Genomic DNA, 26,593 nt, shown 5'->3' with positions numbered 1-26,593 from the left:
CCGCCAGGCTTCGGCCGCAGCCTTAGGATCCAACTCGCCGCTCGGCTGCTCTGCTCTTCCTCAGCGTCACAGTGACCTGGATCCTGGGTTTCCCCAAGCGTGCCACGAGCTGCTTTGCCTCACCAGCCAGAGGTGGGCTGAGGTTTGTCACTGCTAGAGTTCACACACCCCACCCCCCCCCCATGCCCCCTACCCTTCCCTCCCCCGGGGGGAAGAGCTCCCAGCAGCGAGTTCAGCGCCGGCGAGGAGCGGAACGGCTTGGGACGGAGTCTCTTCGCCGGAGGAGGCAACGCGGTCGGCGTCCAGAGAGCGGCACCCGGGCGCGTCAGACAGTGCAGGACTTGTCAGCAGGCTGCTGGGAGGCGGAGGAGGCGACGCCCGGGCCGGCGGCGGCCGCTTTGGGGAACACCGTGGGCTTCGGCCGGGTGGCCGGCGGCTTCACCTGCGCGGCCATCTTGACCGACTTGACCGGGCGGAAGGTGCAGGGGATGTCGCCGGCGGTGCTGGCGCTGCGCTGGAAGGCCGGCTCGGCCTCCTTCAGCAGCTGGGTGTGCAGAGGGCTGGAGGGCTCGGAGGTGGGGGCGACCGCCGGCGAGGTTTTCAAAGGCTCCAGGGTGTCGAGGACAACGTCCGGGGCGTGCTTCACGCTGCTTTGCCTCTCCAGCTCCCGCAGCTCGTTCAGGGCAGAGTTCATGGTAGCTTCGATGTCCTGCAGGCACACAAAGAGAGGCCAACAGTGAGCGGCACAAGGCAGGCACAGGAATGTCACTCTGGGAGAGAGGCCTGGGTGGTCTGCAGCCTGCAGACGCCAACACCCAAACCACAACCAGCCGCTGGCTTGAGGACCTTTAGGTGTCCAAGTGAAACACCGAACTGCTCACCAAAATGGACTGAGCCGGCCCCCAGCAAGAGGCAGGCAGCCCCCAGCAAGAGGCAGGCAGCCCCCAGCAAGGGGCAGGCAGCCCCCAGCAAGAGGCAGGCAGCCCCCAGCAAGAGGCAGGCAGCCCCCAGCAACAGGCAGCCTGTGTCCTCTTGTTCTGGTGCTGCTTGCCTGGGAGAAGAGCCCAACCCCCAGCTGGCTCCAACCTCCCTTCAGGGAGTTGGAGAGAGCAAGAAGGTCTCCCCTGAGCCTCCTCTTCTGCAGGCTAAGCAACCCCAGCTCCCTCAGCCTCTCCTCCCAGGGCTGTGCTCCAGCCCCCTCCCCAGCTTTGTTGCCCTTCTCTGGACACCTTCCAGCATCTCAATGTCCAGAACTGGACTTCTAGGCTTGGAGCCTCTACAACTTCTCTGGGCAACCTGTTCCAGCCTCTCTCTGGCCTCATGGGGAAGAATTTCTTCCCAATGTCTGATCTCAGTCCAAGCTTCTTCCAGTTTGAAGCCACCACCCCTCGTCCTGTCACTCCATGCCTTTGTAACAAGCCCCTCTCCAGCTCTCCTGTAGCCCCCTTCCAATACTGGAAGCTCACTGAGTGCAGCCCTGAACTTAAACACTGCCAAGTTCATTTTCCATGCTCTGGAAAACCCAGAAGACAGCAGAAGCAGACAGCAATGGAAGCTGGGACTTCCCCTTCCCTTTCCCAACTCTTAACAGTCACTACCAAACCAACACAAAGAGAGCTTTTGAGATCCAAACCTGGCTCTGTTTGGTTCTCAAGCTGAGGGAGGACCTCCAGGTTGGCTGCAGCCCGTGCTGGGGGAGCCCAGAAGCCAGTGGAGAGCAGAGGCCTTTCTGTGACTCACAGCTTGGCTGCAGCTTTTGAGCTTCCTTAGAGGGTTGTTTTTTTTTTGGTGCCTTTTTTTTTTCCAGGGGGTGGGGAAGGTAAATCAGTCAAGGAATTGGGGGGGGGAAGAAACCAGAGACAGAAATCTGACACCTCTGGCTCTATCTTGAGGCCAGGCAGATTTTCCTTATGAAGGTAGGGAAAATATGTCAAAGGCAGGAGGAGTGTGAGAGAGGTTTTGAACAGACACTGCAGGGCAGACAGAAATTCTCCTTTAACAGCTTTCCCTCCCCCCTATTTCCCCCCCCCACCTCCCCCCCTTTATTTTTCCAACCCCCCCTTCCTCTCTTCTTTTTCCCCCCAGCCTCCTCTCCAGTGCAAACCACTCTGGCAGGGAGAGGAGACAGAGCAGCTCCAGTTAATTGAAAAAACAAACTGAGCCATGTCAACCAAAGCCTGTTGGAAGGGACAATGAAATAGGAAGGCAGCAAGGGCCATAGATCATCCTTCCCCTGGAGTGAATGGGCTGAAGAGCTTCCTAATGGCAAAATCAGAGTGTTCCACCAGAGCCCAGAGCAGAGTTTGTGGCTGGCTCTTGTGTATTGCTTGATGCTGCTGTTTGGCCAGCAGAAATGATGTTGAATTTTCACACAGCCTCCCCTCCACCCCCACCCCCAGCTCCTCAGTAACCCACAGGCTGCTGAAGCAGGCAGAGAAGTCAGGTCTTTGTAATCTGAGAGGCAGCATTCCTTGGCTTTAGATAGATCCATGCACAGTGGAAACAGTTGGTACAGGCACCATGCATGTGCAGGCACATCCAACAGCTTGGAGAAGGGGAAGAGCCTGCATGGAAGAGGGGAAATCTGTTCTGTTGACATCACCCCCTGACACACACACACACTAGTGGCTGTCACTTGTGCAAGCTGAAGTCTTTCAATTGTTTCCCTCTGCTGCTTGGGAAACCACAGAGGCAGGGATGCAGAGATGACACTTGCAGTGCCCCAGGGATGGGAAAGGTCTCTGGGTACAGGGATGCAGAGATGACACTTGCAGTGCCCCAGGGATGGGAGAGGTCTCTGGGTAGAGGGGTGCAAAGATGGCACTGTGACAGTGCCCCAGGGATGGGAGAGGTCTCTGGGTAGAGGGGTGCAAAGATGGCACTGTGACAGTGCCCCAGGGATGGGAGAGGTCTCTGGGTAGAGGGATGCAGAGAGACACAGAATCTGAACTGCTCTGTGTCAGCCAGCACAGCCCAAAAAAGCCTCACTAAGAACCTTTTTCCCTCTGAGCAGTGCAGGAAGGGGAGAAGCTGCTTTCCTCGTTGTCTGCTCACGGTGTGGAGCTGGTCCCAGGGCAGAGCTGAAGCCCAGCAGCTCACACCAGCAGCCTGCCCCTGACTGAAGGCACTTGTCAATGAAACCACCACTGAAAGGCAGCAGCACTATGGCCAAAGCTGCTTCCTGATCACACCCTGGACCCTGTGAGTGCCTGAAGATGCCCCTGTGAGCACTGCACAGCTCAGCAGCCTGCTGGTATGCTGACTGCACTGCTCCACGTGCTTCCAATGCCTAACCCCAGGCAAGTTTGCCCAGCTGCCAGGAGAATGTTAAACTGACACTAACTATTTGACTCCTCCTCTGTCTTGTAGCTCTGATTGTTGATTTTTGTTTGGGTGCTGCCAGCTCTGGAACCTGGGTGACTTTGTGCAGTGCAGGTGAGGGGCTTTTTATTATTGTAACTCAATTCTGACTCATGAAGAGGGCCAAGTTTTCCCCTGGAGGAAGGAGCTGCCTGCTTCTCTTCACTGATGAAAGCAGCCTCAGTGAGTTGGACAAAGCCAGGCTGAAAGCCTAGACTCAGGCTGTGGAGTAAGTTAATACTGCAGCGAGGGGAAGGGAGCAGAGATTAAATCAGGCTTTGCCTTAAAGCATCTCCTGGCCTGCATCAGGAACAGTGTGGCCAGCAGGAGCAGGGAGGTCATTCTGCCCTGTGCTCAGCATTGGTTAAGCCACACCTTAAGTCCTGTGTCCAGTTCTGGGCTCCTCAGTTTAGGAAAGATGTTGAGTTGCTGGAAGGTGTCCAGAGAAGGGCAACAAAGCTGGGGAGGGGTCTGGAGCACAGCCCTGGGAGGAGAGGCTGAGGGAGCTGGGGTTGCTTAGCCTGCAGAAGAGGAGGCTCAGGGGAGAGCTTCTTGCTGTCTACAACTACCAGAAGGGAGGTTGGAGCCAGGTGGGGGTTGGTCTCTTCCCCCAGGCAAGCAGCACCAGAACAAGAGGACACAGTCTCAAGCTGTGCCAGGGAAGGTTTAGGCTGGAGGTGAGAAAGAAGTTGTTCATAGAAAGAGAGATTGGCCATTGGGATGTGCTGCCTGGGGAGGTGGTGGAGTCCCCATCCCTGGAGGTGTTTAGGAAGAGCCTGGATGAGGCACTTAGTGCCATGGTTTGGTTGATCAGATGGTGTTGGGGGACAGGTTGGACTCGATGATCTCAAAGGTCTTTTCCAACCTGGTTAATTCCATTCCTATTCTACTCTACTCCTAGTCCACTCCTACTCTCCTCATTGTACTCAGCATCTTTTCAGCTTCCCAAGCCAACCTTCCAAGGCAGGCAGCCCTCCTTACCTGTGCAATGACCTCGGGGTCCATGGGGCGATGGTTGTTGAAGCTCTTGGACCTGCCCGCGGTCACCGCCTTGCGGATCTGGGGGCTCTCCATCCTGTTCTTCAGCGACGAGTGGCGGCTGATAGAATTGAGGCTGCCGTGGCCACTGATGGAGCATTTGTCTGGCACCTCCTTGGGAAGACTTTGGCTGATAATGGGCTGAGATGAGGGTCTGGAACCGGCTATGGCTCCTGGGGAGGCTGGTTCTGCCATTGAACTACCTAGTCCGTGGCTGTCACTTTGACGGAAGGCTCTTCTGATGCTGCCTGACTCTGGTTTCTTTCTTTGCCTTCAGTCACAAAAGCAAAACAAATCAATGCAAGCAGGGCTGTAGAAACCTGAAGACATCCCCCCCCTCAGAAAAAAACCAACAACCAACACAGAGGACAACAGGAAGAGACATAAAAGGTACCCAGGTACCCCAAAATGAGGGAACAAGGGGAAAAGGAGAAACCGTTCCAGTTTAACACCTCAGGGGAGCTTCTGGCAGCTGGGCACACTCCCCAAACCAAACAGGAGGCTTGGATCAAGAACATCATTAACTTGGGGCAGGAGGAGAAGGTATTTGAACAAACAAGCAACCAAACCACCCCACCCCCCCCCAACAAAAACCAAGACCCTCTGTGCCATTGACAGGTTTTGGATGATGTGTTTTTATTCCATCAGAAGAGCAGAGCTACAATCTTTCGACTGGAGGACACAGGACAAGTCTGCTAAGCTCCCAGCCCAAGGCACCAAGTTGTTAATTCTCAAAGAGTGGCAAGCAAAGAGCCCTCCCCCTCCCCTTCCCCCTCCCCCCACCATGGGCTGGGGGTTGCAAGGAGTCACTTCCAGTATTTTGCTGGTGGGAGGAGATCTTTCTTTCTTTCGTGTTTGTTTCTCAGTGCTTTAGCAGGACCACACAGGCATGAGCTAGGTAGGGCCACAGTCAGACCAAAGAGCTAGAAGACACCCCCAAAGATGATGCCAAATGGATGAGCTGGTCCAGACCCATTTAAGTTTGTAGCCCAGCACCGTTGCCAGGTCTGGGCAGCACAGTTCCATTCGACTCATAGGGAAGGGCCAAGGCAGCGCAACGCTGTACGCCACGGGTCTGAAGCTTGGCATCCATTACAGAGGGAAGGATTCCATGTCTACATAGCACCAGCCCCCTGGGGAACTGCAAGGAAATGTGAACTCCAGTAGGATGCTTTTATTTATGGGGTGGGGTTTGGGGGGCCGGGGGGGGGGGTGTGTTTTTTGGCATCCAAATAATAATTCAGTGGGTGGCACAAATGTCACTGCGAAACCATCTGATTTAATTGGGCTCAAGTCTGCTCTCACATAGGTCAGGAGATTCAGTCCTAAAGAAAAAACAACACAATGAGTCTTATGCTGCTGTTGCTGAGTATCAGTTTCCCTACTAAAAGGGGGGACAAATAAAAAGGTAGAGAGAGAGATATATATATATAAGATATAAAAGTACTGGAGTGGACGCTATGAAGGCTTCTCAACACCGCTACGCACGACACAACTGAAAGCAGCAGATGGTGAAGCTCCAACACAGCTCTGCCTCATGACACAACTCATTCCCTGGCTGGCAGGGTGGCATCATTCAGCCAGTGGCTCAGGCAGCAAAGAGCATCAAAGAAAGCCTGGACACCCCACCCCCCCCAGCCCCCAAGCTGGCACAGACCTAACGCAGCTTCCGAGGTAGCCAGCGGAGCTCTGCTGACTCGCTGCCAGCTCAGGACCAGGCTCTGGGTAGGGTATGAGGAGGCCCAAAGCTCTCCCAAGGCTGCCTTTGCTCTGGCTGCCTTTCCTGAAGTGCACTTTGTTCAATTAGCTGCAGGTTAAAAATAGCCACTCCCAGCACACTTGTCATTAGCACATTAATACCTTCAGTGCACAAGAGGGAGACGAAAGGGAGGGGGTGGGGAGGTTTCATACTAAAGGAAATGATCAGAAAGATATTGGGGGTTAAGGGGGGGGGGGGCAATAAGTGCTAGAAAAGTGAATTGTAGCAGGTGAGGCAATTTAGTCTGAGAGGAGATTAATTGCCCTTTATTATTGTTGTTATTACTACTACTTATTGTTATTACTAATTGTTATCACTACTTATTGTTATTACTGCTGCTGTTATTGCTGCTACTTGGTGTTATTACTACTTATTATTGCTGCTATTGTTATTGCTGCTACTTGGTGTTATTACTGTTGTTATTGCTGCTATTGTTATTGCTACTACTAGTTGTTATTACTGTTGTTATTGCTGCTATTGTTATTGCTACTACTAGTTGTTATTACTGTTGTTATTGCTGCTACTTGTTGTTATTACTGTTGTTATTGCTGCTGTTGTTATTACTACTACTTATTGTTATTACTACTTGTTGTTATCATGATCATCATCATCATTATTACCATCATCATCATGGTGATGATGATGATGATGATGATGATGCTGCCCCAAGAAACAACCCCTGCTTGAGGCAGGAAAGTCAGAGCAAGAGGGAGGTGCCTGCACGTGGTTAGTGACCCTCAGGGGAGAAGTGCTGGAGGAGAGACACCAGAAGGCTCCAGGCAGTGCCAGGGGGGGAGACTGGAGGTAGCAGTCAGCACCAACTGTGCCACCAGCTCCTGAAGAAGTTGTTTCCCCCTCCCCATTCCTCCCCCCAGCCCAGAAAGCCAAAGGTGTTAAATGTAAAGGAGACATCAGAGCTCACAGAACACCACAAGGAATGGCAAGGTGTGATGGCAAGAGCTCCCCTTCCTCCCTCCTTCCTTCCCTCCCTCCCTCCTTCCCTCCCTCCTTTCTTCCCTTCCTCCCTCAGGGTGCTCAGCTCAGCAAAACTAGGCCAGGAACAGATGGCACCGCAGGGATAGGCAAGAGAAGGCAGTGGGCTTTGAAATGAGCATTGGCCACAGTGGTGACAGCGAGGGCAGCAAAATGGCAGCAGGGCAGGGGAAGGGGAGCAGGGGAGGATGGTGGCAGCCATGGTTAGTTAGGCTCTGGATTCCTCACCACCACCATCTGGAGAGGGAGGTGAAGGGAGGGACACAAGGCTGCTCTTACTTGTTGATGTTTGCAAGGTAAATGTCTGCAACGTGCCCCCCGCTGGGGCAGCTGGCACCGGCTCTGGCAGTCACCTTCTCCTCTGGGGGCTCCGAGTTGACTTCTACCTCAGACTTGGGACTGGATCGCTCCGAGACGCCGTCCTCCCTGCAGAGGGAGGGGAGGACATCACCACCAGCACAGGACCAGCAGCAACTGACCTCAAACACAGCCTGTGTGTGCCCAGGACCAGCACTGTGTGTGTGCCCAGGACCAGCACTGTGTGAGCTGGGGACCAGGCCACCAGCACTGTGTGTGTGCCCAGGACCAGCACTGTGTGTGAGCCCAGGAGCAGCACTGTGTGAGCTGGGGACCAGGCCACCAGCACTGTGTGTGAGCCCAGGACCAGCACTGTGTGTGAGCCCAGGACCAGCACTGTGTGAGCGCCCAGGAGCAGCACTGTGTGAGCTGGGGACCAGGCCACCAGCACTGTGTGTGAGACCAGGACCAGCACTGTGTGTGAGCCCAGGACCAGCACTGTGTGTGTGCCCAGGACCAGCACTGTGTGTGAGCCCAGGAGCAGCACTGTGTGTGAGCCCAGGACCAGCACTGTGTGAGCGCCCAGGACCAGCACTGTGTGTGTGCCCAGGACCAGCACTGTGTGCGAGCCCAGGACCAGGCCATCAGCACTGTGTGTGTCCAAGATGCCTCCATGGATAAGCCCAAGCTCAGCTCACCCCTGCACAGATGTGGGCCCCTCCAGAGCTCCTCCCTTCCTGCAGGGAAGCTCCGAGGCTGAACTCTCCCCGAGGTGATTCCAATGCCTGGAGCCCAACCCTCTGAGCCCCCAGCTGAGTTTTTCAGCAGGGCCAGGGTGCAGGGAGGGGGTGCCAGGGGTCACCTACGTGTCTTGGACCACGATGTACTGATGAGGGATGAGGCCATCGATGCCATTGTGGCGTCCCTCCCACCAGTCGTCGGAGGCTCGCTGGTAGAGCAGGAGGGAAGCTCCCTTCTTGAAGGACAGCTCTCTGGCAGTCCTCCCAATGTAGTCAAACTTGGCTATGGCTTCTATGGGCTCACACTCTAGGAGACAGAAGGGAAGAAACCATCATTCACCAAGCACTTGGGCCCAGGGAGGAATTCAACAGCTCAAACCCACCAGCAAAGCATGGAACGGTGGCTGCTGGAAGAGGCAGAGGGCAACCCCTAGAATGTGCCCCAGGTATGACTGCTGCTGAGCTGGGAGATGCTCAGCCTGCCCCAAGGGTGACTGCTGCTGAGCTGGGAGATGCTCAGCCTGCCCCAGGTGTGACTGCTGCTGAGCTGGGAGATGCTCAGCCTGCCCCAAGGATGACTGCTGCTGAGCTGGGAGATGCTCAACCTGCCCCAAGTGTGAGTGCTGCTGAGCTGGGAGATGCTCAGCCTGCCCCAGGTGTGACTGCTGCTGAGCTGGGAGATGCTCAGCCTGCCCCAAATGCAGCTGCCTCTGTGCTTGGAACTGCACAACCCACTCCAAATCCCAACTGCTCCTCCTTGAAAAGGTCACAGAAGAAGCAGAGCTATGCTGTGCCTGCAACCAGCCACTAATCTGGGTCCCTGTAGGGCTCAGCTAGGAGGCAGAAGGGCAGTTGGGGCCTCCAGACACTGGGGGAAATCAACATGAAATTCATGTGGATTATTTTTAATGCTTGGGGAAAATCTGTCAGTGCTTCAACCTAAATATACTTTAAGCCAGCTCCCAATTCTAGGCAGACATCAAGGGAATGGAGATGAGCTCAGCCACATGGCCCCAGTGGACTTCAGCCCCTAATTACTCTAAAGAAGCTTTACTAGTGCCAAGCAGGGCATGGAACTCGAGTTCTTTCCTGCAGAAAGGGAGCTCTGATTCCTCTTCCTGGAGGAGAAGGGATGGGAAATCTCCTGCAGGGCTGCCTGTCCCATCCTAAAAAGCTTCTGCAGTGCATGAAGCAGCCCAAAACGGGCTGGGAAGGCCAAATGTCAGCCACAGCTTCCTCTTGCCTCTTTTGCCCTTGGAGCCAGCTTCTCCAGGACTCTAAGCAAACCAAGAGGCTGGGCTCTGGTGTCCCCCTCTGCTGGGGAAGGGGGTGGGAGAGTGCTTTGGTTTCACTGAGAAGTGTTTATAGTTCCAGATGAGTGCAGCACTCAGGTTTCTGATGTTTCCAATTTGCTTTTCAGGACTCTGGCTTTCATCCAGGGAAATGATTTTTAGACTCTAATTTCCAGTAGCCTTTTTTCCTCCCCCCGCTACTGCACTTCTACTCAGAGAAGCAAGCTGGGTGAGGAGAGAGCAGCAAGGCAAACACTCCTCCCTGCCAGCCCAGCTGCAGTTTGAAAGCTTGCCACTCACCCACACAACTGAACACACAACCTGCTGGTCCTTCTGAGCTCCTGTGTGTCCCCACCCCAAACCTGTGTCCACTCCTACAGTGAGGCTGCTGGGGGACAGCAGGGATGCTCTTCCCCCAGCCCCACACTGATCCCTTTCCTCCAGGGAAGGTGGCTGGGATGCCAGCTTGGCTTTGGGAGGAGTAGTGACAGCTTCACTGGGGAGGAGCAGCTGAGGGAGCTGGAGCTGTTCAGTGTGGAGGAGAGGAGGCTCTCTACAACTCCCTGAAAGGAGGCTGCAGCCAGGGGGGGCTTGGTCTCTTCTCCCAGGGACCAAGTGACAGGATGAGAGGCCTGCTTCAAGTGACTCTTCTGCTCTAAGCTCCACTTTGGAGCTAACTTGGAGCTTAAACAGCAAGGTACTGTCTCCTCTGCCTGCCCCCCAGCAGCCTGCACCAGGAGAGAAGAGACTTTGCATACCATCATCACTGGTGTGGTGCTCAGCTGTGACATCCTGAACTGAGTCTTCTGTTGAGGCTCTCTCTCCATGAGGACTTTCACTGCAACAGAAGGAAACAGAGATGGTGCTTGACAGGCTCCTTGCTTACAGCACTCAAAGCATCACAGAACAGCAAGGGTTGGAAGGGACCTCCAGGTATCATCCATCCAACCCCCCCTGCTACAGCAGATCACCCAGGGCAGGTCACACAGGAATGGAGCCAGATGGATCTTGAAAGCCTCCAGAGAAGGAGACTCCACAACCTCTCTGGGCAGCCTGCTCCAGGGCTCCAACACCCTCACAGCTAAGTTTCTCCTCCTGTTCAGATGGAACCTTCTGGGTTCCACTCTGCATCCACTGCCCCTTGTCCCATCAGAGGACACCACTGCCATGAGCCTGGCCCCTTCCTCTTGACACCCACCCTCCAGTACTTATAAGTGAGATCCCCTCTGGGGCTGCTCCTCTCCAGGCTCAACACCCCCAGGGCTCTCAGCCTTCCCTCCTCAGACAGATGCTCCAGGCCCTTCATCCCCCTGGATAAGCAGGAGCATCCCTACCAGAAGTCACTCTCTAGGGGGGCAGACACCTGATGGCTGCATTTGCACATCCTGAAGCCCCTGGCTCTAAACCTCCAGCTCAGCTCTTCTTTGATCAAGCAAACCAAACATCTTTGTTAACCTTCCTGTGTGCTAGCAGCAGAGTCCAACTTTCAGATCTTCCAGCCTCTGGAGGGGCTGAGAGTCAGCCAGCAGTGGCATGTTGGGTTCAGCTCCTCTCTGCCATGCCCAAATTATTCCCTTAGCTCTAGCCTCTGCTGCTCTAATTAGCTCATTAGATGACTGATGAGATAGCTGCCACTTCCTGGGGGAAATCAGGCCTCAATTCCTATCTCCAGGCCTGAGTTTGTCATCTCCATCCTTCCCTTTCATCCCAGCCTTAAACTCTCCCCATTCATCTCACTGAAGGACTCCCACAGCCAGATCAATTGTCTGCAGGCTTTATTTACACAGCACCCAAGCCACCCAGAGTGCTCACTGATGGCTGGCACACAGAGCAAGCTTTACAAGGATCAATAGACAACAAGTGACAACCAAAGCAGCTGCAGGAGCAGCTCCCTCAGGACAGCAGCAGAGAGGAGGCTGGGAGAGGCTCCACTGCTTCTCCCAAGCAGCTCCCCCCAGGGCTGCTGTAACTCATTGAAGGGCATTTTTCATTCTCTTCACACAATTCCAGCCCAATGCTTAAAATCAGTGGTGATGGAGGTCAGGTCCTCTCCCTTTAGCAGCTTGCCCAGGAGCACAATGGCCAGGGGGGGCTGGAACCTCCCCAGAGAAGGAGACTCCACAACCTCTCTGGGCAGCCTGCTCCAGCACCCTGCCACCAAAGAAGCTTCTCCTCCTGTTCAGATGGAGCCTCCTGACTTCCAGAGCTGCTGTAAGTCATTAAAAGGGATTCTTTTAGTTCACTTCAGGCAATTCCATCCCCATTCTGCCCTTGCAATGGTTAAAACCAGTGGCCATGGATGTCAGGTCCTCTCCCTTTAGCAGCTTGCCCAGGAGCACAGTGGCTGGGGGGGGGGGGGTGGAATCTCTGCAGAGGAGACTCCACAGCCTCTCTGGGCAGCCTGCTGCAGGGCTCCAGCAGCCTCACACCAAAGAAGCTTCTCTCCTGTTCAGATGGAGCCTCCTGGCTTTCAGAGCTGCTGTAAGTCATTAAAAGGGATTTTTTTCAGTTCTCTTCACACAATTCCATCCCCATTCTGCCCTTGCAGTGGTTAAAACCAGTGGCCATGGAGGTCAGGTCCTCTCCCTTTGGCAATCCACATCTTTCACAGAGCAGAAAAGAAAGGAAGGCGAAGGGGAGGAGGAGAAACCTTTGATGAATCCTGGTCTCTCATCATGCCTCACCCACGTGACATGGAGCTGCCCCCACCATCCTCTGAGTCACCACACCTCAGGAGCCAACCTTTCCCAACGCCTTTCTGCTCCTTAATAAACTTCCCAGCAGGATCTGAAGCCAAGGAGAGGGTCCCAGGAGGAACACAGCAGCGAGGGCTAAGGTTTCAGGCAGACAGTGAAGTCATGTCGCGGACAGCCAGCGCCTCGGCTCCCTCCCCTGCCCACGGGGCTCCCCCTGCCCATGCCTCCAGCACCCCTTCCCACCAGAAAAAACCCCAACCCCAACCCCTTCTCATTGCTGTAGAGTCAGCCTCTTAGACATCTGAGCTCCAGGAAGCTGCAGAGGGAAGAGTCAGGCTGCTGGGTTTCACCCTGAGGGCTACGGAAGTACAAGCAGCAACAGGAATCACCAGGGGCAAGGGGGAGCACCCCAGGGGCAGACAAGGCCAAGGGGGGAGCACCCCAGGGGCAGACAGGGCCAAGGGGGAGCACCCCAGGGGCAGGCAGGGCCAAGGGAGAGCACCCCAGGGGCAGGCAGGGCCAAGGGGGAGCACCCCAGGGGCAGGCAGGGCCAAGGGGGAGCACCCCAGGGGCTGTCTTCTTCCCTGCCATTCTGATGGTCCCAAGTGCCAGTGTGCAGGACTCCAGCACTCTCCTCAAGCTGCCTTTGGGCAGTCCCAGATCACAGCATCCCAGCATGGCAGGGGCTGGAAGGGACCCCCTCCAGCAGGGCACCCACAGCAGCTTGCCCAGGATGATGACAATGGCCAGGGGGGGTTGGAAACTCTCCAGGGAAGGAGACTCTCTGGGAAGGCTGCTCCAGGGCTCCAGCACCTTCCCACCACAGAAGTTTCTCCTCCTGTTCAGATGGAACCTCCTGGGCTCCAGGTTGTGCCCTCCTGGAGCCCTGTAGTCCTAACTTAACTAATCAACCATTTAACCAACCACCTAATTAACTACTACTGCAACAGCAGTGCTGTGAGGAGGCTTGAACAGGAACCAAATGCTTCTTTTCCTGGCTTTATGAAGCAGCCTCCCTTGCTGGCTTCTACCAGCCTCTGCCTAATGAGGTCTTGGGGTCAGGGTGGTTAGGAAGGGCAAGGAAACAACAACCCAAAAGCCTTCAGCAAATTGGTGTCACCTTCCAGGACATTCTGCCTCCTTCATGCCCTTGGGAAGTGTCACCCACACTGGGTGCAGCCTGCACACTTCACAGCTTCCTTCCCTTCACCTGAAGGGACAAACATCTCCTCTCAGGGTTAAGGAAAGCAGCCCTCTCCTGTCAGTGCTTCCCTCAGGACATCGAAGATGCTGCAGTGATTTTGCTTCTCCCCCATTCCCTGCTATCTAACATCAGCTAAAGACATCAGAGTGAAGGCTGAGAGACTCCAGAGGCTCTCCAGAGGAGGCTGTGGCAAGCCCTGTGCAGCCAGCATGGAGCAGCCACTCCTCAGTGGAGGAGCTGACAGCCAGGGGGACGAGGCAGCTGTGCCACCAGAGTGACTCCATTGCAGGAAACCTGTGCAGCTGAGGAGAGGAGGAGAAGCCTTTGCATTCCTGGGGCACTGGAGGAAGGGAAGGAGCAGTGTGTGTGTGGGGGGTGGATGGGGATGGAGAAAGCAGGACACAGTTTAACATTCCTCCTTTTCAGAGGGAGAGATCAGCTTGGCCAGCAGGAAAAGCAGACACCTCCTTTCCTTCCCCCCACTCCCCCCCAGACCTTCCAGCCCAGATGACAAGAGCTGCTCTGGCTGAATGGTTTCCAGATGTGCCTTTCAGACTGAGCAGGCAGCTTGGCCTCTGGAGCTTTCTGGTGATTGTGCATTCCTCCCTCCCTGCCCCCCACCAGCTCTGCTGCCCTGAAAACTAAACCATGCCCCAGCTTCCTAGGTTCAGCTGCAAGTGACCCCTGGGCCTGAAGCACAAGCAGGGACAGAAAACACAAGAAAAAGCCAAAAGCAGGAGGAAAAGGCTTCAAAAGGAAAGGCAAAAGCAGCAAACCAAAGGATTTTGGCAGCCACCACTGCACAAGGCTCAAGAAAATCCCTCCCCAGCCTTGCCCTTCAAGATAAGTGAGCTGGGTTTGACAACTGCAGAGCTGCTTTCTACCAGCTCCTCCATGCTGCTGGCTCTCCAGAGATCCCAGAGGCATCTTCCCTTCCATGAAACACACTTTGGGAAGGCTGGGCCAGATGCTCAGATGCAGAAGGCATGATCAGAAATAGCTGTCCAGCCATTCAGAATACAGAATCAGCCAGGTTGGAAAAGACCTTTGAGATCACCAAGTCCAACCTATCCCCCAACACCATCTGATCAACTACACCATGGCACCAAGAGCCTCAGCCAGGCTCTTCCTAAACACCTCCAGGGATGGGGACTCCATCACCTCCCTGGGCAGCACATTCCCAGGGCCAATCTCTCTTGCTGGGAAGAATTTCTTCCTCACATCCAGCCTCAACCTCCCCTGGCACAGCTTGAGACTGTGTCCTCTTGTTCTGGTGCTGGGTGCCTGGGAGAAGAGACCAACCCCCACTTGGCTACAGCCTCCCTTCAGGGAGTTGGAGAGAGCAAGAAGGTCTCCCCTGAGCCTCCTCTTCTGCAGGCTAAGCAACCCCAGCTCCCTCAGCCTCTCCTCCCAGGGCTGTGCTCCAGACCCCTCCCCAGCCTTGCTGCCCATCTTCTGCTTGGTGCTCCCCATCATACCAGTAATCCTCAGTGCTTCCACCTCTGCTATAGACTGGCCCCTCCAGCTCCCTTGGGCCTGGGAAGATGTTCTCATGTTGGATGATGATGGTTTTGATCAGTTCATTGACGTGAGCCTGGCAAGAGACTTGGTCGTGCCCCTCAGGCACAGACATCAGTGTTGGCCCAAAGCAGATGGCTAAGTTGTAGGGATCCATCATGTTCTCTTCACTGAACTGGGACAAACTGCAAAAGACACAGGTGGGGAGGAGAGTTAGGAGCAGAAAACCTCCTCCTCCTCATCATCTGCTGGAGAACACAGAGCTGAGCTGGGAAGGTTTGCTGCAGGCTTTCATGGAATGGCTGAGGTTGGAAGGGACTCCAGAGATCATCTCCTCCAACCTCCCCATGGGCAGGGACACCTCTCCTAGGCTCAGCTGCTCCAGGCCTCATCCAGCCTGGCCTTGAACACCTCCAGGGAGGAAGCAGCCACAACCAGCTCCAGAGCCTCACTACCCTCCTACTGAAGAACTGCTTCCTATGATCCAGTCTAAATCTGCACTCCCTCAGCTTCAAACCATTGCCCCTTGCCCTGTCTCTACACACCCTCAGGAGATGCTCTGCAGCCTCCCTGGAGGATCCCTGCAGGTATTGGAAGGTAGCTCTGAGGTCCCCCTGGAGTCCTCTCCTCCCCAGGCTGCTTATACCTGACGGGCAGGCAGACGACAGCTGTGGGTCTGCATGCACAGAGCTCACTGCCCTGCAGCAATGGCAAGGCTGGCTCTGCCACCTCTCACATTCACCCCAGCTGCTGCAGCAGGGCCCTGGGGCTCTGCAGGGTACTCACTGGTTGAGGAAAGCAAAGAGGTATCTCATGACAATCAGAGTGGTCTTCGGCAGGTTCAGCAGCACTTTGCGGACGTGCAGAGCTCGCTCTTGCAGGTTGTCCATTGCTGGAAGGAAGGCAGAGCACCAGAGTCACCCCAGCACCTGGCCACAACTTCCCTTCAGGGAGCTGGAGACAGCAACAAGAGAGAGCCTCCTCTTCTGCAGGCTAAGCAACCCCAGCTCCCTCAGCCTCTCCTCCCAGGGCTGTGCTCCAGACCCCTCCCCAGCTTTGTTGCCCTTCTCTGGACACCTTCCAGCAGCTCAACCTCTTTCCTGACCTGAGGAGCCCAGAGCTGGACACAGGACTCAAGGTGTGGCCTGAGCTGAGCATAGGGCACAATGACCTCCCTGCTGCCAGCTGGCTGTGGCACCATTCACCACCACTCTCTGGGCTCAGCCTCCAGCCAGTTCCTCACCCAGCTCAGAGAGCTGCTGTCCAAGCCAGGGGCTGACAGCTTGGCCAGGAGTTTGCTGTGGGGGATGGTGTCCAAGGCCTTGCTGAAGTCCAGGCAGACCTCATCCACAGCCTGCCCCACACCCACCAGGCAGTCACCTGGGCATAGAAGGAGATCAGATTGGAGAGGCAGGACCTGCCCTTCCTAAATCCATGCTGGCTGGACCTGAGCCCTTGGCCATCCTTCAGGTGTGCAGGGATTGCTCCCAAGGTGATCTGCTCCACAATTTCCCCTGGCACTGACCAGGCTGCCAGCACAACACAAACCCAAAGTTAACCACAGAAAAGCTTCTTTTGGAGCCAGGCAACAGATGAAAACAAAAAGGAAGAAGAGAGGAGAGCAAAGAGGGAGACTGGGAAAATGAATCCCATTTCTTCTCAGGTCTTTCTGTACTTACTGACACAGGCAAGCAGATCATGGAAGATGTCCTTAGGGAAGAGAGGGTGCTCCAGCCCTCGAAAATAGAGCTTCAGAACTCCTGCTATTGAGTCCATGTCGTGGTCATTCTGGTCCCCAGCCAAGGGATCTTCTCCTTTGGGGCAAGAAAAGCAGGCAAGGGAAAAAACACAAAGATCAGAATGCTAGAGAGAGAGTATCAGACTGGAAGGATGCACCTCAGCTGGAGAGACTGAAACCATTAGGACAGAATAGGATAGGAATAGAATAGGAACAGAATGGACTTAACCAGGTTGGAAAAGACTTTTGAGATCACCAAGTCCAACCTATCCCCCAACACCATCTGATCAACTACACCATGGCACCAAGAGCCTCATCCAGGCTCTTCTTAAGCACCTCCAGGGATGGTGACTCCACCACCTCCCTGGGCAGCACATTCCCATGGCCAATCTCTCTTGCTGGGAAGAACTTCTTCCTAACACCCAGCCTGAACCTCCCCTGGCACAGCTTGAGACTGTGTCCTCTTGTTCTGGTGTTGAGTGCCTTCATGCAGCACAGATCTCACCTACTCCAACTGCACCCCAAGCTGTGTGAGGGAGAGAGAGAGAGAGCTCTCGTGTGCACCCCAGGGGGGAGAGGGAGCTCTCCTGTGCACCCCAGGGGGGAGAGGGAGCTCTCCTCTGCACCCCAGGGGGGAGAGGGAGCTCTCCTGTGCACCCCAGGGGGGAGAGGGAGCTCTCCTCTGCACCCCAGCCGAGCAGGGAAGCCTCTGACAGCACTCCCAGGGGATCTGGGACAGCTTTCTACCCAGCACATCCCAGTCTGCCACCGGAGGGCCTGGCTCTCACCCACTCCTCCAGCAGTAGTAACACCTCAGGCTCTGTGCTCCAGATATTTTGGTGGGGTGTGAACTTCCCAGCTCCACCACAGGAGATCTTGATGCAAACTGCCAACTGGAGCCAAGGCAGAGTCAGTGGAGATGGGAGAGGCCACTGAGAATGCTAAGCTTGGCTCAGCAGGACACAGACACCTGAGGCTGAACTGGGCAGGGGGGTGGGAATTGTTCCTGGGACAGCTGAATTTGTTGCTGCAGATCCACCACAGCCTGTCCTGGGTTCCAAATGAAAGGCTGCCCACTTAAGGAGCTGTTCCCTAGGGGAAAACTCCTGATCAGCTGTAATGAGATTTAATGATGGGGCAATCCTCCAACTGCAGCTATCTATATCCATTATGGGCCTGGAATTACCAAAGCTTGCCTATGATCTTAGGAACACAGCAGATGATAAATGGGCCACTCCAAACTGCAGCAGCAGCTTTGATATTAACAGCCACCAAGGGCTCTGGATGAGGCAATAAGCTGCAGGGATGTTCTTGTTTGCTTTGGCAGCTCTCTGGATCATGGTTCACAGAAACAAGCACCAAAAAACCCCCCTCATAAAACCCCCAAATCACCTTTTTGGGTCTGCATTTACCCACTCACAGATTGCACTGGGCTGGAAGGGACTCTCCAAGAGAGGCAGCAGGGACACCTCCAGCTGGAGCAGGCTGCTCAGGGCCACATCCAGGCTGATCTTGACTGCCTGCAGGGTTGAGGCCTCAACCACCTCCCTGGGCAACCTGTTCCAGTATTTCACCACTCTCACTGTGCAGAACTTCCTCCTGCTGTCCAACCTAAATCTCCCCTGCTCCACTTTCAACCCACTGCCCCTTGTCCTATCAGCCCAAGCCCTTCTGAGCAGTCCCTCCCCAGCCTTCCTCCAGGTCCCCTTCAGCGACTGCAATGCAGCTCTAAGGTCTCCCTGGAGCCTTCTCTTCTCCAGGCTGAACAAACCCAACTCTCCCAGCCTGTCCCCATAGCAGAGGTGCTTCAGCCCTCTGATCATCTTTGTGTCCTCCTCTGAGCCCTCTCCAGCAGCTCCACCTCCCCCTTTGGCTGAGTGAGGAAGGCAGCCGCTGGCTGCAGCCCCTGCTCTCCCCTCCCCGGGCAGGCTGTGTGCCGGGCGGCGCTCAGCACCCTTGGGTCCACCCCAGCCCTGGCTGAGGAGCTCTCATCCTATCCCCACAGGCCCTCCTGAGCAGTCCCTCCCCAGCCTTCCTGCAGGTCCCCCTCACCTCAGCTGCTGAACTGCAGGCAGGTGGAGCTGAAGGCAAATGCCACTGGGAGCCACACTTCACCCGGGCTGCTCACTGAACTTCTCTCTTCCCCACAGCCAAAGGAACTTGCTAGGCCTAAGCAGCTCCTGCTCACCCCTCTCAGAGGCAAGCAGAGGAACACCCTGACTGTGCTCTTCCAGAGTGAAGCATTAGAAGCTCAGCATCACAGAATTCCTGGGGCTGGGAAAGACCTTTAAGGTCACTGAGTCCAACCATTCTCTGTGACCCTTGCCAAGCCTGGTGCTAAACCACAGCCCTCAGCACCACATCTCTGCCTCTTTCAAACACCTCCAGGGCTGAGGATTCAACCACCTCCCTGGGCAGCCTGTGCCAGCCTTTGAGAACCCTCTCAGTGAAGAAGTTTCTTCTAATACCCAACCTAAACCTTCCCTGGTGCAACTTGAGGCCACTTCCTCTTGCTTCTAGGGAAGAAAAGAGTGACATCCCCCCCCCACCTCACCCAGCCTCCTTTCAGGGGGTTGCGGAGTGACAAGGTCTCCCTTCAGGTCTCCTCAGCCTTTGTGTTAATGCAGGGATTGAACAAAAAGATGTGCTGCAAGGGCTGCCTGGAGTGCCAGCTCTTCCCAACCTGCCCTGCCAGGGAGAGCAGCCCAGCAAGATGCTGATGAGTCAGGAGGCTCCCAGCTGCTCTTTGCCTCTGCATGGCATGGCTCCTCCTCACTGAGCAAATCACATCTATTAAAAGCCATGCCAAATTAACAGTGCCTTGAAATGGACTCCCTCACTTGCTGCCATTTGGAACAGAGGTGGCCAAGCTGTGCCTGAGGAAGGTGGAAACCTCAGCCCCTAGCAGCCAGCCCAGGCACCAAGGGCGAGGGAGGAGAAGGCAGTTACAGCCAATAATGAAATCCTCTCTGCCCTGAGGCCTTACAAACAATCAATAAGCTCTCAGAGGCGAGAGAAGATTGAAGTCAGAATGTTTATTGTGCTCTGGAAGATAAAGCAGAATGCCAAACAAGCCAGCATGCAAGGTTAATGAGCACTGGGGAGCTGCTCTGGGCTGGACTCACCGGAGGAGACACAAACCAACAAGGGACAAAACACAGCTGCAGTCCAAGCAGCCCAGGTCAGAACACTGGAACAAGTGCCCAGACCTGGCAGTGATCTCTGGGCTCCTGCAAAGGATCTTCCTTACCTCTCTCAAATGCATTTTTGATGTCATTTACTTCAACTTGTGACCCAGACACTCGGAATATCCCCTCGTGCTGCAAACCTGGAGGGCAGGAAGAGAGCACAGGATGGTTTCAGCTGGGAGGGACCTCAGAGATCATCCAACCTCCCCACCATGGGCAGAGGTGCTTCTCAACCAGACTTGGCTGCTCAAGGCCCCATCCAGCCCTGCCCTGGGATTCCTCTGCACCAGCACCACCTCCTGAGCCACTCAGAGCTTCTACATCGTTTGACAGGAACCCCACAGGATTGCTTTTGCTCACAGAACAGCTTTGCTTGGAAGAGATCAGCAAGCCCAACCCCTAACCCAGCACCACCAGGTCACCACTAAACCATGGCCCTCAGCACCACATCTCCATGGCTCTGAAACCCCTCCAGGAATGAGGGCTCCACCACTTCCCTGGGCAGCCTGTCCCAGGGCTTGGCTACTCTCGACTGAAAGACTTTTTTCCCCCCTAATCTCCAACCTAACCCTCCCCTGGTGCAACTTGAGGACATCTCCTCTCATCCTCTCACTTGTTCCTTGGGAGAAGAGCCCAACCCCCACCTGGCTCCTCTCGGGGAGCTGTAGAGAGCACTGAGGTCTCTCCTCAGCCTCCTTTTCTCCACACTCAAGGACCTCACTGCCCTCAGCTGCTTCTCCCCAGCCCCTCCCCCAGCTGCCTTGCCCCCCCCCCGGCCACTCACCGTGTCTGCTAATGAACCGTATGCAGCTCTCCACGACCAGGGGGATGGCCTGGGAGGAATCCTGTGCAAAGAGAAATGGAAACAAGAGCAGCTGTCAGAACACGGGGTGATGGGCAAAGTGGGGGGAAAGGCAAGCCGATTCCCCCTCTGCTCTGCCACCTCTCTCCTCCCCTGCGCTTCCAGATGTGTTCAGGAAATTGCCCATCAGCACCCAGCGGTCACCAGCCGCTAAGGAAGGTGAGCCACCGAGCTACCTGCTCACCACGGAGAAACCATGGTCAGGCCACGACCGAGGCACAGCTCAGCCTCCCAGATTGCCACTTCCCAGCTTCCAACAGCATTAATGGAGGTTTTCAGCGGGGGGGAGAAGCCTTTGCACCTCCCTGCTCCCCGCTCAACAGGCTCACAGATGACTTTGCAGCCAATTTCTGCAGTGCCTGCAGTTATTCCTCCCATTCTGGGGGGGAAGAGCAGCTCAGCAAACACAAGTGCTGCAATTTGCTGAGGGTCAGATGGCAGTGATCAAAACGATGATGTGATTACAACTTGTTCCTGCTCGGGCACAGCCCCTCCTGCCGCAGGGCTGGGGCGGCAATGCCTCTAATTGAGCTCCCAGCGCTGGCTGGGGAGGATGCTGCTGCTGCAGCAGCAGCAGATTTCCATCAGCTCCAAGAGATGACAATCCCCTGCTCAACCCCCCTCAAAAGAAGGAGAGAGAGAGAGAGATGTGGAGAAAGAAACCAGTTCACCCCTTTCCCTCTCAGGTTTAGGTTTCATGGCTCCTCCTGGTGAATGTTATTTATTGCAGTGCCACAGAGCTCCATCAGACAGTGACAATAATTCCTCTCCTCATTAGCCCCAGCCACTCAGAACCAGCTTCCTATATGCTGCACCACCCCAACCAATTAAGAACACTTCAGAAGCCATCCTGCCACTCCAGCAGCCCCCGAGGACATGCTTAGTGCTAATCATTCCAAGCAGCAGCACCATCACCCCCCGCCCCCCTCAAGACTTGGGGTTGAGTTTGACAGGAGGAACTCAGAGCCAAGCAGCTACTCTGCTCCCCAGCAGAGCTGCAACCTCTCAGAGCAGCTGGGGTTGAAATTGTTAGGTCACAATCAAACCAAAAACAACCCCAAACCCCCCCCCAGGAAAGGCAGTGCACAGGATGGCAGGGAGGTCGCTGTGAGCTGTGGGTTCAGCGGCTGAGAGCAGAGTTGTTTGCTTTTTACCTTTCCCAATCAGGACCTGAGACACTTCCAAACGTGCTGGTGCCAAGAGCCACCAAGCACACACACACACACACGGTCAGCACAGGCCAGGACCATTTTCAGAGCACAAATGAACACCAAGCTAAGCTCAGAGCAGGAAGAGAGGTTAGACTCTGCACACCAAACCCACAGCCTGCTCCCTTCTTTCATCTCCCCTGTCCCCGAGATCCCAAAAGCTGCCCAGCAGCACCTCTAGACAGGCTCTTAAGTGGGATTCCAGAGCACACTTTGTCTTTACAGCAGCAGTGAATGTGGCTGGTGGGGGTTTTCCCCCCCTGCCTCAGAGAAACAGGTACTAAAAAGGCAGACCTCACCCCCCCCAGCCAGAGAAACAAAGCATCACCCTCGAAGCCTTTATGCCGAGCCAGCGCAGCCAGCAAGCAGCTACCGGTTGAACAGCATTGCAGTGGGACACCAGTGTGGGGGAGGGGGGAAAAAAAGAGGGGCAAAAAGGGGACAAAGAAATAACAGCATGAAAGCCATAAAACCACCAGCAGAGCCCAGACAGCTCAAGGCTGTTGGTTTCCAAACACAGAGGCAAATGATTTCTATGCTCCGGCAAGGCGAACGAGCCGAGCCTGTGGGTCGGGGTTTAGAGATGAGACTGCAAGAGGAGGCAGGCAGTTTCACTTTGGACATGAAAAGGTTCATCTAAGAGAGGGGGAGGAGGGAGGAGAAAGCCCTTGCCTGCTTCCCATCTATCCTCCCTCTCCCTGCTTCCTTGTTAAGGGAATGTTCGTTACCTGCTTCCTTACGGTGGAGCTGCGCCGGCCGCTGGTGGGATCAGAGCCGAGCGTTTGTGCAGGAGGGAAAAGCAAACAGAAAGGTCAGGATAATCCTCCACTACCAGCACCTCTCTCACTCAGAATTCCAAACCATGCACCTTTTGGAGGAGGAGAAGGAGCCAGACAGACAACTCGGTCATGATGGCTTAGTCTCTTTCAATTCGAGGGAGCTTCGGGGTGATTTTAAGTGCCTTTAAAGGGCTGAAAAGCTGCAGCAGGCACAAGGGAGTCTCCTGCCTTGGCAGAAGATTCCCCCTGACATTTTCATTCCAGCCAGATGGAAATCTGTCAGGCAGAGCTCCTTGCTGAAGATGGACTTGGTTATAAATGGCATGAAGCTGCCGTCTGGAAGAGCTGCCCTGCAGAGGGGGCAGCAGGTGGGAGCGTGCTGGCTCCTCCCGTGCTGCTCCCAGCTGCCTCTCTGGGCTCTGTCCTATGGGGTCCTGCTAAAACTTCCAACAGCTGAAGGCCACAAAGCCCTTCAGACCCCAGCACGCAGCAGCCAGGCTATGCCTTTGCAGTCTAAGCCTAGAAGGGCAGCCCAACCACGTAGAGATCATCCAGATCATGAAGCTTCCATCTCTGTTTCTCAGCAGCCTTTCCCTGATTTCCTGGAGCTGTATTTCAGTGCCCTTCACATCCCAAGCACAGCCAGGACGACCTTGAGTCTCCAGCACACCCTTGGCCTCTGTCTCAGACTTCATGTAAAACATAGAATCAGAGAATGGCTCAGGTAGGAAGGGACCTCAGAGATCATCTGCTCCAACCTCCCCCCCACGGGCAGGGACTCAAGGCCTCATCCAGCCTGGCCTTGAACACCCCCAGGCAGGAGGCAGCCACAGCCTCCCTGGGCAACCTGTGTCTCCCCACCCTGCCTGTGAAGAGCTTCTTCCTAATCTCCAGCCTCAATCTGCCCTCTTCCAGCTTCAATCCATTCATTCCCCCCACCCACCCTCACATCCTAGCAGAGCAGAGAGGCTCTAATGCATCATCCCAGCCAATTCCCTGCCAGGGCAGATGGCTGCTGAATTATAAAGAAGGTGATTAGAAGTGTTGGGGTTGAAAAGAAAAAAAGACTGCTGCAATGTGTTAAATCCAGGGGAAATTCCTCTTGTAGAGCAGAAAACCAGATTCAAAACACATCTATATTAACCCCCCCAAATAAATGAATCAACAAATCCTGAATGAAGAAAAAAATAAGAGAGGGGAAGGGAAGGGGGGGAAAAAAAACCCCTCAGGGCCTGCCACAGCCCAGAAGGTCTCTTGGAAATGATTAGCAGCAATGATTCTTTGATATTTCCAATTGTTTCATGGTGAATAATATTTTATTATTGCAGCTGTCAGGCCCTAATTAGGAGCTGTCAGCTTGGCTTGGCTGGGCTGCAAGGAAGGTGGGGGAAAGACAGCACTGATGGCTCTGGAGAGGCAGCAAGCACCTGCCTCTTGGCAGCAGGCTGCACAGCCCCAACTCCAGAGCCCTCCTGCCCCCTGGAATCCCTCAGTTTGGAGATGTGGCCCAAAATCCCCCCCTCAGGAGCAGCTCAGTTATGGGTCTGGGATTAGTCCTAATCGTGAAGGAGAAGTTTGTCCCTCCGCCACCTCTCTGCTGCTGTCAGCCAGCTGCAGGGCAGGGCAGAGAGCATCAGTGGGGCAGAGCTGCTCTGATTGAGGGCACTCAGCCCCTTTTACAGCAACCCCCCCAGAGCCATGGGACCCTCCCCTCACAAAGGACAGGGAGCTGAGATTGTTTAGTCTGGAGAGAAGGAGGCTGAGCAGGGAACAAGTTCTGCACCGGGAGGGTGCTGGAACACTGCAACAGGTTGCCTGGGGGAGGTAGTTGAGGTCCCATCCCTGGAGATACTCAAGGCCAGGCTGGCCATGGCTCCAAGCAACCTGATCCTGGTGGAGGATGTCCCTGTGACTGGAGGGGGGTTGGACTGGATGAGCTTTGCAGGTCCCTTCCAACCCAAAGCATTCTGTGATTCTATCTTACTGCTCTCTCCAGCTCCCTGACAGGAGGTTGGAGGCTGCTCTCCCAAGTGATAGTTCAAGAGGAGCCAGCCTCAGGTTGCATCAGGGGAGGTGTGGCTTGGATATTAGGAAGAAATTTCCTTGCTGCAAGAGTGGTCAGGCACTGGAACAGGCTGCCCAGGGAGGTGGTGCAGTCCCCATCCCTGGCAGGGTTTCAGAGCTGTGCAGATGTGGTGCTGAGGGCTGTGGCTGAGTAGTGACCTGGCAGTGCTGGGCTAAAGGTTGGACTCCATGATCTCACAGCTCTCTTCCAAGCAAAGTGGTTCTGTGACTCTACAAACCCAACCAATCCCTTATGGAGCAGAAACACAGCCTGGGCTGGGAGCTGACCTAGAATGGCTGTGACCAATTTCAACCTTATTTCCCTTGAATAATGAGCCCCTGGGTCACACCTACCTGGCAAGGGAGCAGTCTGTCCTCTGACCTGGCAAGACAAAGAAAGAGAGTGTCAGAAGAGAGGAATGGGAAAAGTACTCCTGCTGGATTTGTGAAGGCACTTTGGGAAGGAGATGGAGAAGAAAAAACCTAAGAGGAGAGGGAGAAGATGGCTCTGGGGAGTGGACAGTAGCTGCTCCCCACTGACCGCTGCAGGAGAGGCCACCAAAGCCCCTCCCAGCCAGCACAGCTCCACCAGGACTGGCCAGGAAAGCAGCAAACAGCTCAGGCTGCCCAAGGACTCCTTCTGTGGAAAGCACTGTTTTGGAAAATGAGTTCCCTCAGCATTCAAATTGCTGACTTCTGCTGCCAAGAAAAATGGGCTCCTCAACCTCTCCCAGCCCTCCTCCTTCCCAGGGGCAAGAGATGCTGCTTTGTGAAGCCACTCAGTGAGACTGAAAACATTCAGGGGTTTGTTAGCCCACAGACTGACTGGGCTGGCATGGAGCTATTCTGGGAGGCAGATGTTTGATGAGCTTCTCCACAAACATATTGAGCAAAACATCCAATGAACTGGCACTGAGTTTGCAGGGAAGCAGCCAGGCTAAGGACACTGGAGGATGCAGGCATCCTTGGGTCCAGTACTGGGACCAGTTCTGGCCTCCCCAGTTCAAAAAGAGACAGAGAGAGGGTCCCCAAGAGGCCACAAAGCTGCTGAAGGGCCTGGAGCAGCTCTGTGAGGAGCAAAGGCTGAGAGCCCTGGGGCTGAGAGCCTGGAGGAGAGCAGCCCCAGAGGGGAGCTGAGCAATGCTCAGCAAGAGCTGAAGGGTGGGGGGCAAGAGGCTGGGGCTGGGCTCTTGTCAGTGGTGCCCAGGGACAGGACACAAACTGGGAACCAGGAGGCTCTAGCAGGAGAAACTTCTTTGGTGTGAGGCTGCTGGAGGCCTGGAGCAGGCTGCCCAGAGAGATTGTGGAGTCTCCTTCTCTGCAGAGCTTCCAACCCCTCCTGGCCACTGTGATGCTGGGCAAGCTGCTGGGGATGCCCTGCTGGAACAGGAGGGGTTGGACTGGATGGTGTCCAGAGGTCCCTTCCAACCCCCCCTGGCCACTGTGCTCCTGGGCAAGCTGCTGGGGGTGCCCTGCTGGAGCAGGGGGGGTTGGACTGGATGGTGTCCAGAGGTCCCTTCCAACCCCCCCTGGCCACTGTGCTCCTGGGCAAGCTGCTGGGGGTGCCCTGCTGGAGCAGGGGGGGGTTGGACTGGATGGTGTCCAGAGGTCCCTTCCAACCCCCCACCACGCTGGGGTTGTAGAAGAGCCCAAGAAGCCTTTGGGAACTGTACAGCCCAAAGCCTTTGCTGGCACAGACCCCCCCTCAGTGAAAGCCTACTGCTTCACAGCAGCTCACCCTGCAGCCACCTTCCTGCTCCTGGGGAGATGGAAGGATGACCGAGGGGAAGGTCTAATTGCTGCTGGCTGCCAGTGAGCTGAGCCCCTTTTGACAGCCACTTTCCTCTCCCCATGTGA

The 26,593-nt window shown here is 55.3% G+C and overlaps 1 protein-coding gene across 3 annotated transcripts in view; it reads right to left on the bottom strand.

The window, feature by feature from the left end:
- Positions 1-325: 325 nt before the first annotated feature.
- SRGAP2 (SLIT-ROBO Rho GTPase activating protein 2) overlaps positions 326-26,593 on the bottom strand; it is a 120,806-nt gene continuing 94,538 nt past the window's right edge. For 2 of the 3 annotated variants that reach the window (XM_054176386.1, XM_054176387.1), the window contains exons 11-22: positions 25,091-25,118; positions 22,622-22,652; positions 20,608-20,668; positions 19,886-19,963; positions 16,577-16,711; positions 15,684-15,789; positions 14,858-15,082; positions 10,238-10,317; positions 8,314-8,494; positions 7,430-7,576; positions 4,342-4,669; positions 326-709 (exon numbers count right to left, since the gene is read on the bottom strand). In XM_054176386.1, the coding sequence (XP_054032361.1) occupies positions 326-709; positions 4,342-4,669; positions 7,430-7,576; positions 8,314-8,494; positions 10,238-10,317; positions 14,858-15,082; positions 15,684-15,789; positions 16,577-16,711; positions 19,886-19,963; positions 20,608-20,668; positions 22,622-22,652; positions 25,091-25,118 (1,784 nt within the window). Of the gene's footprint in view, positions 710-4,341; positions 4,670-5,612; positions 5,724-7,429; positions 7,577-8,313; positions 8,495-10,237; positions 10,318-14,857; positions 15,083-15,683; positions 15,790-16,576; positions 16,712-19,885; positions 19,964-20,607; positions 20,669-22,621; positions 22,653-25,090; positions 25,119-26,593 lie in introns of those variants that run through there. The other variant, XM_054176388.1, reaches the window with a different exon arrangement.

Source organism: Dryobates pubescens, chromosome 35, assembly GCF_014839835.1.
Source record: "Dryobates pubescens isolate bDryPub1 chromosome 35, bDryPub1.pri, whole genome shotgun sequence".
Classification (NCBI taxonomy): domain Eukaryota; kingdom Metazoa; phylum Chordata; class Aves; order Piciformes; family Picidae; genus Dryobates; species Dryobates pubescens.
The sequence above is the reverse complement of the archived record's forward strand: the minus strand, read 5'-3'. Positions and strand labels throughout refer to the sequence as shown.